The 14,223-nt window shown below is 39.4% G+C and overlaps 1 protein-coding gene across 3 annotated transcripts in view; it reads right to left on the bottom strand.

The window, feature by feature from the left end:
* fbl (pantothenate kinase 3 fbl) overlaps positions 1-14,223 on the bottom strand; it is a 104,948-nt gene that overhangs the window by 42,018 nt on the left and 48,707 nt on the right. For all 3 annotated transcript variants that reach the window (XM_067152262.2, XM_067152260.2, XM_067152261.2), the window contains exon 5: positions 2,006-2,173. In XM_067152262.2, coding sequence (XP_067008363.2) covers positions 2,006-2,173 — 168 coding nt within the window. The remainder of the gene's footprint in view (positions 1-2,005; positions 2,174-14,223) is intronic.

The raw sequence follows: 14,223 nt of genomic DNA, 5'->3' as shown, positions 1-14,223 counted from the left end.
GGGACTCTTACTATCCTGTGAAGTTCCTCACATAGTGGGTACAAATCACAGGCAACGCAGACCAACAATGTTGCTCATATAGTCGTACTAATCACAGGCAATGCCCAGACCCGTGCTGTTTCTCACATAATGGTACAAATCACAGGCAACGTAAGCCCGTCATGTTCTGCACATAGTGGTATTTATCACAGGTACTCGAAACCCACAGTGAACCACTCTCTGCTGCTGCTACTAATCACAAACCTATTGTGTACATAACATAGTGGTACTGCTCGCAAGTAAAGGTGACTCATGCCTTTCCCCGCGTGATAGTACTAATCACAAGTAGTTTCATGGTTCTAATTCGATCATCCCTTGGTCGCCCCTTTTAGTCGCCTCTTACGACAGGCAGGGGATACCATGGGTGTATTCTTCGTCTGCGCCCCCTACCCACAAGAGGAAACTCAATAGTGTGTTTAAAAAAGAATGAACCAACACTGAAACTAGAGGTTTTAATTTAAAGCAACAACCATACAAATCTGCTCAATGGTTATAGCACAATTTAAATTAATTAATTTAGTCAAAAATTACAATTAAAGGAACAACTTTTATATGTACTGAAGTCCTAGAATTATGATCTGAAGAAAGAGTAATCTAAGGTCATACACGTACAGACATATTCTAGACACCTACCTAGGAGAGTTGCCCTTCATCTCTATCTTTATCCAGCTTGTTTTACTATTATACATGTCAGAAGCATCACAAAAATTACCGTACTTACTTGCGTATATTTCACACATTTTTCCCCCTGAAAATTTGAGCTTAAAAGCAAGGTATATGCGGTAAGTTAGTAAATTGAACTTGAATTGAATTAGAATACTTCATAAAAGTATGCCATGACTGTCAATCTAGTCCACTTTGTGTAAGAATCATGCTATCAAACTGTTGCATTTTTTTTCCATAAAGTATGAGTCCAAGCAATTCTATATTTGAGCATATGAATTACTTATTTTTTCCAAATTGTAACATTACATCTAAAAGTGTTTCTGTAAAATTCAAAATTCTTGCGGTCAAACACTACGTGTGCTGATGTTCTTATGAATATATATATAGCCTCACAATCTTGCGTAAAAGATTGCATTTTATTATGTTCTGTAACATGTTATTGAATATTTTAAAAAAAATATTCAGGTATGAAGAATTCCATTCATAGCTGAATTTCATGTGAAATGCCCCATCTGTCATAATGTAAACATTTCATGTAGTGAGAAAATTCATTTTTGAATTTAGAAAAGTTTCCAAGTTTTGTTTTCTGGAATGCTTTTCTTGATTTGATGGCAATTTCAAGAGCAACTTCTGCTTTTAAAAATAGAGTATACTCAATTCTGACACATCAAATTCTCGGCCTGTGGCTTGATTACAAAATTTCTTCGGAAACTAAATGACTAATTTTAAAACTTGCCATAAAATTTAAACGCTTCACCATAACCCACCTATAAGCGACATCATACTGGAAAGCAAATTATGGTATTGTAATACATTGGACTCTATTTAATACCTTGTATCTCATACACAACGTATATGGATATACTGAAATTGCAGCCTGTGTTACATTCCATCTAGCTCAATAGGCCGGGGTATACCCTAGGATCCAGAATTATCTGCCTTTCCCCGAATAAAGGGAGAGAGCTACGCCAACTAAGGTAAGGGGAGGCAGTCACAGTCTGTCTTTGAACTGGAGCAGACACACATGCCGTAGGATGTAACTTGTACTTACACTGACACATTAAAGAAAAAACTATGCAAGATATAAAGCAGGGAATATTCCCCCCCCCCCCGGTTCCATATAAAAATTAGGGTGCAAGATATACACGAGTAAATATGGTATACGTGAAAACAATGAACTAAAAAAAGTCAACACTTTCAAACAACACCGTATGATAGTAATCTTGTTACAATGCATCAGTCAAAAAATACAACCACTTCATTACCGAACAATTACAGAATTTTAGAATAACATTCTCACCAGGAAGGGATATGGATCACTGAAGTTGTACAGCTTCTTTTCACAGTGGCCTTCGTCTGTGGGATGGGCCCAATAGTAACATTCCTGGGGGTTGTTAGATTCCACGTACAGCATTCCACGTATCAGCGAGTCCAGCTCGTCAAATTTGGACAGCCTCATGTTCACCTCCTGGCAGGGCACAGCACGTCTTATTACCGCAGTTGCCTTGCCTCTGCCCCACATGACACACATTGTATATAAGATCCATACCCACAATATTAAGTAACTACTTTGAGCCATTCTTTGTCATATTTGTCATATTTTAGTAAACTGGTACTGTGGTAATTTATACTGAGAATCCCTTGTTAGTCTTGTAAAATCTATCAGTGTGTTAGTATGTGAAATAAAATTAACATCCTGTACATTTTAATAAGAGAACATATTTTGCATCCCTCAAAATTTGACAATAAAATCCACAATATTAAAAGAGCATTTTGTAAAAGAATTATTTACCATTTTCAACTTTGAACAGCAGACAACATCTGGTGACAAATCTCCAGAATGTTTGTTTCCTAATGTGCCTGCTGTTCTTATCGGTGCATATTAATATACTAAATATATAAACACAGTAGGACACAAAAAATCTAGAGATATGTCACCAGACTGTAGTTTTATCAAGATGGCTCCTCAGTGAGAGTTGGTGCCTGCCCTCCTATTGAATCTGGGAAGCAAAACTGAGCTCACTGTAGGCTGAGGAGAAATAGATATAGAAGAACAGGGATTGAGGAGGAAGGACTGCCTGTATGATGATAGCAGTGGAACAAGAAGTGGAGATTGTCCTTTTTAATTTTGTCCTCATCTTTTCTTCCTATGCTCCCACTTTCTGTAATGACCTATCATTGTGTTTATCCTATGAGTTCATATTCTCATTCTTTCTTATTTATGAATAGGTTTAAGGAACACTTTACTATGTGAATTTATTGTGAACAGTATACTTCATGTTTCCCATGTTCCTGCAAATTTTAAAGTACTCTGTCATGTAACGGTTAGCACAAATAGCTGCTATCCTTGGAGATATGGATTCAATTCTTGGTGTGGCCGGGAATTTAAGATTGGCAGGAAGGCTGGTAAATGATTAAAAAGGTATACGCAACCCACCTCCACAGGGAGTATGCCTGAAATGAGCTGCACCAGTCTAGGACGAGGACAAAAATTTACATTTACATGGATTTTAGGGAAGTATTATTCTATTTCTTAGGTTACAGACTTACATAACTCATTGAAGGAAGTATTTCCTCTGTATTATGCTACAATATGTAGCAACATGATTCTGTAAGTCATGTCAATAAAAATTACACTATTGAGATTGTAAAGAGCACTGTGGTACAATCACTCTTTTATAATGCAAATAGATACATACATACATACATACATACATACATATATCATTATAGACTGTTATGCCTTTCAGCGTTCAGTCTGCAAGCCTCTGTGAATTTACTAAACGTTGCCACAATCCTTGATTTGCAACTAGTGTTGTGGCCTCATTTAGTTCCACACCTCTTATCTTTAAATCGTTAGAAACTGAGTCTAACCATTGTCGTCTTGGTCTACCTCTTCTTCACTTACCTTCCATAACAGAGTCCATTATTCTCCTAGGTAAGCTATCCTCCTCCATCTGCTTCACATGACCCCACCACCGAAGCCGGTTTATGCGTACAGCTTCTTCCAACGGGTTCATTCCTAACTTAGCCTTTATCTCCTCATTCCGAGTACCCTCCTGCCATTGTCCCCACCTGTTTGTACCAGCAATCATTTTTGCTACTTTCATGTCTTACTTCTAACTTATGAATAAGATATCCTGAGTCCACCCAGCTTTCGCTCCCGTAAATCAAAGTTGGTCTGAAAACAGACCAATGTAAAGGTAGTTTCACCTGGGAGCTGACTTTCTTCTTACAGAATACTGTTGACGGCAACTGCGAGCTCACTGCATTAGCTTTACGACACCTTGATTCAATCTCACTATATTACCATCCTGGGCGAACACACAACCTAAATACTTGAAATTATCGACCTGTTCTAGCTTTGTATCACCAATCTGACATGCAATTATGTTGAATTTCTTACCTACTGACATCAATTTAGTCTTCGAGAGGCTAATTTTCATACCATACTCATTGCACCTATTTTCAAGTTCCACGATATTAGACTGCAGGCTTTCGGCACAATCTGCCGTTAAGACCAAGTCGTCAGCATAGGCCAGACTGCTTACTACATTTCCACCCAACTGAATCCCTCCCTGCCATTACTTTCCAGCATATGATCCATGTAAACTACGAACAGCAAAGGTGAAAGATTACAGCCTTGTCTAACCCCTGTAAGTACACTGAACCAAGAACTCATTCTACCATCAATTCTCACTGAAGCCCAATTGTCAACATAAATGCCTTTGATTGACTTTATTAGTCTACCTTTAATTCCATAGTCCCCCAGTATAGCGAACATCTTTTCCCTCGGTACCCTGTCATATGCTTTCTCTAGATCTACGAAACATAAACACAACTGCCTATTCCTCTCGCAGCATTTTTCAATTACCTGGCGCATACTGAAAATCTGATCCTAACAGCCTCTCTGTGGTCTGAAACCACACTGGTTTTCATCCAACTTCCTCTCAACGACTGATCGCACCCTCCCTTCCAAGACGCCAGTGAATACTTTGCCTCGATACCTCCATAATTGTTGCAATCCTTTCTGTTCCGTTGCTTATAGATAGGTGCAATTACTGCTTTTGTCCAATCTGAAGGTATCTTATCAACACTCCATGCTAATTTTACTACTCTATGAAGCCATTTTTTCACCCCTGCCTTCCCACTATACTTCACCATTACAGGTCTAATTTTATCTATTCCTGCTGCTTTATGACAATGGAGTTTATTTACCATCCTTTCCATTTCCTCAAGCGTAATTTCACCAACATCATTTTCCTCCTCCCCATGAGCTTGGCTGTTCGCAACACCACCAGGATGATTTCCTTTACATTGAGAAGATGTTCAAAATATTCCCTCCACCTGTCCAGTGATTCCGTGGGATATATTATGAGTTCACCTGAATTATTCAAAACACTGCTCATTTCCTTTTTCCCTCCCTTCCTAAGATTCTTTATTACTGTCCAGAAAGGTTTCCCTGTTGCTTGACCTAGCCTTTCCAGGTTATTGCCAAAATCTTCCCAGGACTTCTTCTTAGATTCAACAACTATTTGTTTCGCTCTGTTTCTTTCATCTACGTACAAATCCCCGTCTGCCTCGGGCCTTGTTTGGAGCCATTTCTGATAAGCCTTCTTTTTACGTTTACAAGCTGCTCTCACTTCATAATTCCACCAAGATGTTCGCCTTTTCCCATCTTTACACACAGTTGTTCCTAGGCATTCCCTTGCTGTTTTCACCACAGCATCCCTGTATGCCACCCATTCTCTTTCTATATCCTGAACCTGCTTACTGTCTACTGTTCGAAACTTCTCACTAATCATATCCATGTACTTCTGTCTAATTTCCTTGTGCTAGAGATTTTCTACCCTTATTCGTTTGCAGACAGATTTCACTTTCTCTGCCCTAGGCCTAGAGATACTTAGTTCACTACAGATCAGATAGTGGTCTGCATCTTCGAAAAATCCCTGGAAAACTCGTACATTTCTAACAGATTTCCTGAATTCAAAGTCTGTTAAGATATAGTCTATTATGGATCTGGTACCCCTAACCTCCCATGTGTAGCGGTGAATAGCCTCATACTTGAAGAATGTATTCGTAACTGCTAAACCCATACTGGCAAATGCTTCCCATTCCCTTTAGCTTCCATATCTTCCCCACATTTACCGATCACCCTTTCGTATCCTTCAGGTTTATTCCCAACTTTTGCATTGAAATCGCCCATTAGCACTATTCTATCCTTGCTGTTGACCCTGACCATGATGCCATTCAATGCTCCATAAAACTTGTCAATTTCATCTTCACCTGCACCCTCACATGGTGAATACACGGAGACAATTCTAGTTCTAATTCCTCCAACTGACAAATCTACCCACATCATCCGCGTGCCTAACAGGAACTATGCTGTGTGCAATGGTATTCCTGATAAAGAGCCCTACTCCAGACCAGAGTCCTGCAGCAGACCCACCGCTCAGCACTTCAAACCCACGGGCTCCGGCAGCCCAGCCCGTGCAGTGCCGTTCTCTTCTGACGCGGCAGCGTACTGGCCCACAGCACTGGGCTCATACGGCCCACTGCAGTCCACCGCACTGGGCGGGCTCAGTAGAATAACCTTGAGTACTTCTGCACAATAACATGTGCGCCCTGCACAATGAAATGTTCACCTCACACTACTATTCGGATCATTAACTCTACGAATTCCTGTGCGCCAATAACATATTTTAAAGTAGGCTAATCGCATTTGGAAATTAAATGGTAGAGATTTCTCCTGCTCTGTAATAATAATAATAATAATAATAATAATAATTGAAAACAAACAGAAACTTTATTATAAACTAATATTTGTTTGCAATTGACACCAAGTTAACTGAAAATGAATCTAAATAACACGAAGCATATTCATAGGACTTCATTCGTGTTTACCTCAAAATAAAATACAAACAGAAATGACGTGCAATATGCCAACAACAAAAACAAACCTGAACATAGCTTTTACTTAGTGTGCATAGTTTATTGGTCATTGTTAATGGTGGTGGAATGGAATTACTGTGAATGAAAAGAAGATCATCATCAATTGTCTGGTTGTAGAAGAGAATGAAGCCCGCTAAACTGAAGTTTCTCTCTGAAGCTGAACTTGATGCTTGCATACATATTACTTTCTTACAGATCTGGTGAAATTTTGAATAGTTTTGTCCGTTTGTTCTCCAATAGGACACTATATCCATCTTCTTCCATTCCACAATTTTGCTTTAAATATCTTTCCAGTTCATCTGTTGGAATAGGAGCATCATTAATGTCAGTCCACGAAGAAAACTTCATTACTTTGGCAGGTTATGGCATAGTCGTGGAGTCTGATGACACGGAAACATTAGAATGCTTGTCATTCAAGCACACCTCGTTCATCGTAAGGTTTTTATCTAACCATAAAAAGACAAAATCAGTCCGACTCCTTTAATCTATACTAATATAGTAAAGAGAGAGTGCGAATTCTGTTAGTTTGTGTATATCTGGAGGGTAATCTCAGAAACTACTGGACCGATTCTAAAAATCCTTTCACTAATGTAACTATACATTATCCCTGAGAGACATGGGCTGTATTTTATTTCCAAAACAATTCGAGGTGGGGGGGAGACAGGGGAGATATAAGAATAATAGGCTAATATAGGCGAAATATCGAATTTGTTGTGCAAGGACAAGACTAAGCTCATTTTAAGCCCCTTGACCCAATGCACAAATTTCGGTAAGCCCTACGGGCCCGAAAACCATGTTTTAAGACCCTAAAACCGACCATTATGGAGATATTGGCGCCACACTACCCCTGCTCTCGGAATCGGATAAGGAAATGAACTGCTATAACCATGGCAATGCCAGCTCCAGGATTCTACAGCAGCGAGATTATGCGTGTACATTTGGGCATAGCTGCCAACCAAAATTTGTACACATAATCCCTGAGCATACGTACAATATATCTCGAAAACTTAACATGTTACAGATGTGAAAATTGAGATTTTTAATATTTCAAAATAAAAAACAGGTATTTTTTTTTAAACTACTTAATGTGGGGGGGAGAGGGGCTGAAAAGGGGGTTGAATTAATTTTATTAGGGTACTGATAACTCAAAAACTGAAGTTGTTACAGACGTAAAAAATGGTATTTAGAGTCTCCTTTAAGAAGAAAGAAATATGTATTCTTTTAATTATATAAGGTTAATTATATAAGGAGCACTCGAATGAGTATTTTGTTGTCCCAATTTACATTGTGCTGTATTCTGTTAGAGTCTTTATTCTGTTCTTGCACTTTAGCAGATGGTAGCAGTCGCACTTTTCCTTACACAGTGTACAAACACAGTCATCTGTTGGATTGTGGAATTTTGTCTTTGCGCATATTTTGTGGTGAAAGCCATGTATTGCATATCTTGTTATGACATGTCTTTGCTCTTGAAGTTGCTTGGTCCAGTTTCGATCAATCATGGCGTCATTTCCGTAGAAATCGGGGTCTATTTCCGCGCGTTTTTTGAGAAGTTTTTTCTGAAGCTCTTGGAATGGGCCGGTAGATGGCAGTGGTAGATTGAGTCGTAGATCCTCAATGAAGTAAGTTTCCCATGCCAGTACATAAACAAGTCTGGAGGGTGCCAGTTTGCCTACTCCTAGGGCCTTCTTCAGGAACCTTGCTTTGACCCTTTCTATCCTCTCCAAGTCACCGATTGTCAGGTTATCCCATATTATTTCGATTCCGTACGAGACAATTGGGGTTATTGCGGTCTTGAATAGAGTCATCGCTGTGTTAAGGGATAGCATAGAAATATTCTTGATATTGTAGATGGCTCTGATTGCTGCTGTCGTTCTGTCTATGACGTGGCTGTTGAAGGATGCCATGCTCGTTTGGAACGTGATGCCCACGTATTTGAATTTCTTGACTATTTCTAGTGGTTTATTATTTAATGTTATAGCGTCGTCCTTGGCCGCCTTGCCACCTTTTCTGAAGACCATCTGTACTGTCTTTTCCTGGTTAATTTCAAATTTGTTATCTGAAGCCCAAGCTTCTAACTTCATCACTGTCGACTGTAGTTCTGCTTTTGAGCTCGATCCCAGAGCCATGTCATCAGCGTACATTATTAGAGTAGTCTCAGGGGAGTCCGTCATTATCTGTGTGATATCTGCCGTTGCTACGTTGAATAGTAGCGGGCTTAGCGAGTCTCCTTGGGGAACCCCGTTTGTTTGAATTACTTTCCCGGATGAGGATGCTCCATCTTCAATTTTGATTAGGTTGTAGTCTAGTATGGTCTCAACGATTCTCACGAGCGTGTTGTCACCAATCATTTGTTTCAATTTTCTTATCAGAATATCTCTGTCGATAATATCAAAAGCCTTCTTATAGTCAACAAAGACGACGTAGTACTTCCCTTTAGGATGCCTCAGTGCCTCTTCAATTTTTTCTTTCAGGTATGCTGCGGCTTGTAACGTGCTTTTTCCTTTGCGGAAACCTAGTTGGCATTCTGGTATGAATGGGTCTATTTCTTTGTTCAGGCGATTCGCTACAATAGTTGCAAATGCTTTGTATAAGTTGCTTTCTAGAGCTATACCTCTATGAGTCGGGGTTGTCAGTTTCTCCTTTCCCTTTGTACAAAATCTTCAGCGTTGCCGTTCTCCAAACTTCCGGTATTTTGCCTAAATTTAGACATTTGTTGAATAGTTCTGTCCAAAGCTGTAGTAAATGGTCTTGAGTACTTTTTAAGTGTTCTGTATATATGTTGTCCGGTCCTGCTGACTTCCCTTTTCTTCCTTTGCTGATTACCATCTGTACTTCCCCTGTGGTTAGTCTTATTTCGTGTTCTGGATCGATAGGGTGGTTTGCGGTGTCACCTTTTGCTCTGCTGTCCCTGTTTAGAAGCGCTGAGAAGTGTTTTTCCCATGTTTCCATTGGTATTTCCCTCGCTCTACACTCTTGCTTTTTCTTGAGGGCCCGAAATGGGTCTGTTTCTGCTTCGACTGCAATCTTCTTGGCTTCTGCTTCCAGGTATTTAGCTCGCTTCTCTTTTAGAAGTTTTCTGTAATTTCTTCTTTTGATGGCATATGCTTCCAAGTAATCAGCGGTCTCCATTTTTCTGGCTGAGTATAACGCGCGTAAGGTGTCTTTTCGTGCTATGTAGCATTGCCTGTCAAACCACTTTTGCGCTCTCCTTTCTTTCACAGGCAAAGCGGTTTCCTGTATCAGATTTGTAGCAACTTCTACTGCTTCATCTAGGTGTCCTCGAGCTACAAGTGCTCTTGCTTTTTGTATATTCGGGTGGTTTTTCAGTTTCGTTCCATCAATATTTCTTGAAATTGTGATGCCTTTATCATCGGGGATTAGTGTTTTCCATGACTCTTTGTGTTCAATTTCTGTGCAGATGGGTATATGTTTTCTGATTGGCGTTGACCCTGAGGACCATAGACCTTCCTGTTTCCTTATCATAAATTTTTCACCTCTGTAGAATAAAAGATCAATTGCACTAGAGCCATTTGGTGCAAATTATGTTTTAAGGTCTTTTCTGTTTATCATTGTGTAACCTTCATCCCTCAGGATTTGAATAACTAACTCCGATTTTGCGTTCGGCTTGTCTATCCTGCAGTTGAGGTCACCCGCGATTATCACTTCTTCCGCAGTATTTACTTTCCCTATTGCATTAAGTACTGATTCTACTACATCTTCTATTGAATTATCTGGTGCGATATATATTCCTATTAATGTTAGGTCAGTGGTCTTAACTATGATTGTATTTTCACTTCTCTGGATTTCATGTACTCTTCCAACAGTTGGTTTGAGGAAGCATGAGACTCCTCCAGCCGGTCGACCTCCTGTTGGCGTTGCAAATGTGTGGTATCCATAGAATTTTGGTAGGTCTGTTGGTTCTAAAAGAAAAGTTTCCGTAGCTATGATGACATCGAAATGTTCCATTGTCTTTGGGGGTATTAATGGTAAGACGTTTTTTAGTCCTTCGATGTTCCAGAGAAGAATCTTGATTGTTTTATTATTCGAGGGACACTCCAATGATGCGTCTTTGGCCTCGAAAAGAAAATCTTCTAACTACAATACCTTTAGGCCAGAAATCTGGTTTTTCTGTTGTTTTTGGTTTTGGAAAATCCATTTAACTCTTTCCTGCAGATTGCGTAGTAAAGCGTACTGGAGTCTCACATTGTCTCCCTCGGGTTGCGTAGTAAAACGTACTTGACTTTCAAACCGACTTCCTCTGCCATCTGTCTGCTAAACATATAACTTTTTGGAACCAGTGAATTCCCTACGCATCCTAGATACTACTGGCATGCATGGAATCCTAAAATAAAGTGTTCTTTTATACGTTTTCTTAGATAGAACAGACAGCTGACTGAATGTAAATACATTGCAGCAACATGGCTGCACATAACCAGTTGAATGTGGAGGATATTTGTTAAAAATTAGATCAATATGTTGACAAATGCAATGGTAGTGAGTTTGATGTTGTAGGTATGATAATAAAAATGGTATGGGAAGCACTTGGAACAGGATATGAATCTGAGAGAAATCGAAATATGGCACAGGACAGGAAATGTTCATTCAGGTATCGTCTCCTTTTAAAATATTAGGCCTACTTGTAAAAAACATAATTATCAGTTTTAATTCTTCAGTTAATTCTGTTTCGGACTATGAGCCTCTACTTAATTACATAATAGCCTATTCCAACTAATGTCAATTTATCTTCCAATCCCATTCATTCAAAAATTGTTTGTTGTTTGTATGTCCGAGAGGAAGCACGTTTTGCTATCTAAATATCTTCATCCGACTGATCTCGAAAATGAAATAAATTGGGAGATTCAGGGTGAATTCCTGCGTTCTCTGCATTACCAAGAAAATAAGAGCCCCATCATGTCCAGCAATTTAGACTAACTTCAAGAACAAGCAATTTAACATTATGCATCATGTTGGATGCTTCCTGATATAACATTCTGAACAGGGGGTGGGGGGGTATTAGTGTAATTAGGTGATCTCATTGTATCATTTTAGAACAACTATACTATATTTTCCATTGTTACAAAATTTGAAAGCGATATCTGAAGTGGTTTTTTTTACAGAATAAATTATTTAGTGAAGGTACTCAACTATACCTGACAAGCAAATTATTACTCTAGGTTTCGCCCGACAGTGAGTCAAAGATATTCCGTGGGAAAGGGTTAAGGGGGGATGAAAGGACTGAAATATTAGTTGAATTATTTGTATGTGGATACTTATATTTAAAAAACTTAAAGATGTTGCAGACGTGAAAATGGGTATTTGAAATCACCTTTAAAAATAAAAATAAAAACTCATTTTTGGTGGTAAAATGAACTTTGGAGGGGGGGAGAGAGAACATTGAAATAGGTGTTGAATTCTTTTCATCAGGATACAAATATCTCAAGAACTGAAGATGTTACAGTCATGATGATTGGTATTTGGCAGCTCCTTTGTCAATAAACACGTATTTTTTTGTTTTTGGAAAAACCACTTAAGGGACTGAAAAGAAGTGAAAAATCAGGTGAATTTTTAAAATGAGTACTGGTATATCTACAGTGTATGTCAAAAACTTTACATATTACAGACATGGGACTTGGTACTTGGAATGTCCTTTAAAAGTAAATAAACATGTCACTCTTTTTTGTTTTCGGAAAATCCATGTAGGTGGGGGTGGAGGAAGGGCTGATAAAGGGGTTGAATTCTTTTTATGCGGATACATATATCTCAAAACCTGAAGCTGTTCCAGATGAGGAAATATGTATTTGTAATCTCCTTTAAAAATAAAGAAACCTTTATTTTACTTGAGAGGTGATGTTCTCACGTGTACAGTTCTATGTCACATGGTCATCTCAGCCCCAAAAGGCAATACCATACACTTGGTTTACAAAGAGTTTCCGGGGTAAATGAAACTCAATTTTTCAGTGAGGTTTTATACTTCAGGGATTTTCAGATATCATCTTAGTACAGTACCGAGAAACGATTACTTTTATCAAATTACGAAATCCACGCGAGAAGCCGCGGGTAACTGCTAGTGTGTACATAAAGTTCACTGCAGATCGTACAGCACACAAAATTAACGTCTTTCCCATCACCGTCAACTGCAGGCTTGAATACCAACCAAATAAGACTTTTCAGTTTAGGATCCGGTTCAGAAGTCATGTATTGTGCGGTTTTTAGTTCGTTTGTTCCTTCTTTTTTTTTTTACTTCACGATTTTTTGCCACGGTTTCCTTCCTTTTGGAACTATAGTCCACATCCGTTTCCGATAACACGATAGACGGAGAAGTCAAACTCAAAACCACAGCAAATTTGATTGGCTCCACTCGACCGTAATGCAACGCACTCTGCTGACACACAGTACACTGCACACATTGAAGCAGTCAGCCCATAGAACTACCACAGCGCTGTCCTTGGCTCACTGCATACGAATGACATAGCGCTGGGCCAGACCGGCCCGTGTGATGACGTCACGGGCTTCTTATGTTCGAGCCTTTCAAAGCCCATTGCAGCCTACTGCCGAAGCAGCTCATGGGCTGGACCTCTCTGCAGGACTCTGTCCTTCCCTTTCTAACACCCGTCAAGTCCATTTTATAATTTCCTATCTCTTCCTAGTTATCTCCCCTTACCCGAATATCACTTACTCCTAGCACATCCAGATGCATCCTCTTTGCTGACTCAGCCAGTTCTACTTTCTTTCTTCCATAAGCCCCATTAATATTGATAGCTCCCCATCAAATTCAATTTTGTTTGCCAAGTTGTTTCCAAGGAGTCCCTCGCCTGTCAAATGGGAGTGGGACTCAGTTACTCCCATAGGTCCGAGGCTTGCTTAAAATGTTCTGAGCTTGGTAAATTCATGAAGCAGGATGCTACCCTACTTCCACATAGTCTAAGTGAGGATCTCTCCTCTAACGGGTTATGGACCACCGGTGAATAGTATAGTCCTAGCCGTCTGAGCACAAGGAGGGCCATGACTCAGAATATGTCCGAGATGCCCACTCCCATTCCATAGCAACTGGTATCCGGACTCTCAGGACCACTTACTAGGCCACTCAGCCGTTGCTCATGGTTCACGAACTAGGACGTGACTACAGTAACCCACACCATGAACCATTATAATACAAATGCAAATAACAGGCCAAATTCTGAAAGCTTTTAGTAGGTGAGGATAAGTTTGCTAAAATTACAGTATATTCAGAGCATACGTAGGCACTCCATAACATATTTTATATTCTAGAAGCAGTCAAACATTTGTCAAAATGAAGTGAATAACAGTGCAAGCAGTTTTACATGTCAGAGTATGTCTAACAACCAATTACCAACTGCAAGATAATATAAATGGCAATCTTAAAGATAAATGGATGCACATTTCTGATCATTCAAATGTCTACAGGTATAGTACTACTACGACTACTTCTTTTACTAGCCTACTAAAAAAAAAAAAAAAAAAAAAAACCATCATCATCATCATGCCTCAGCTACTGAGCGACAGACCTCCTAAAGTGATGCCATCTAGGCAGCCTGCCTACCAATT

The sequence above is a fragment of the Anabrus simplex genome, chromosome 8, assembly GCF_040414725.1.
Source record: "Anabrus simplex isolate iqAnaSimp1 chromosome 8, ASM4041472v1, whole genome shotgun sequence".
NCBI classification, from domain to species: domain Eukaryota; kingdom Metazoa; phylum Arthropoda; class Insecta; order Orthoptera; family Tettigoniidae; genus Anabrus; species Anabrus simplex.
This window is presented reverse-complemented; position numbering and strand designations above follow the sequence as displayed.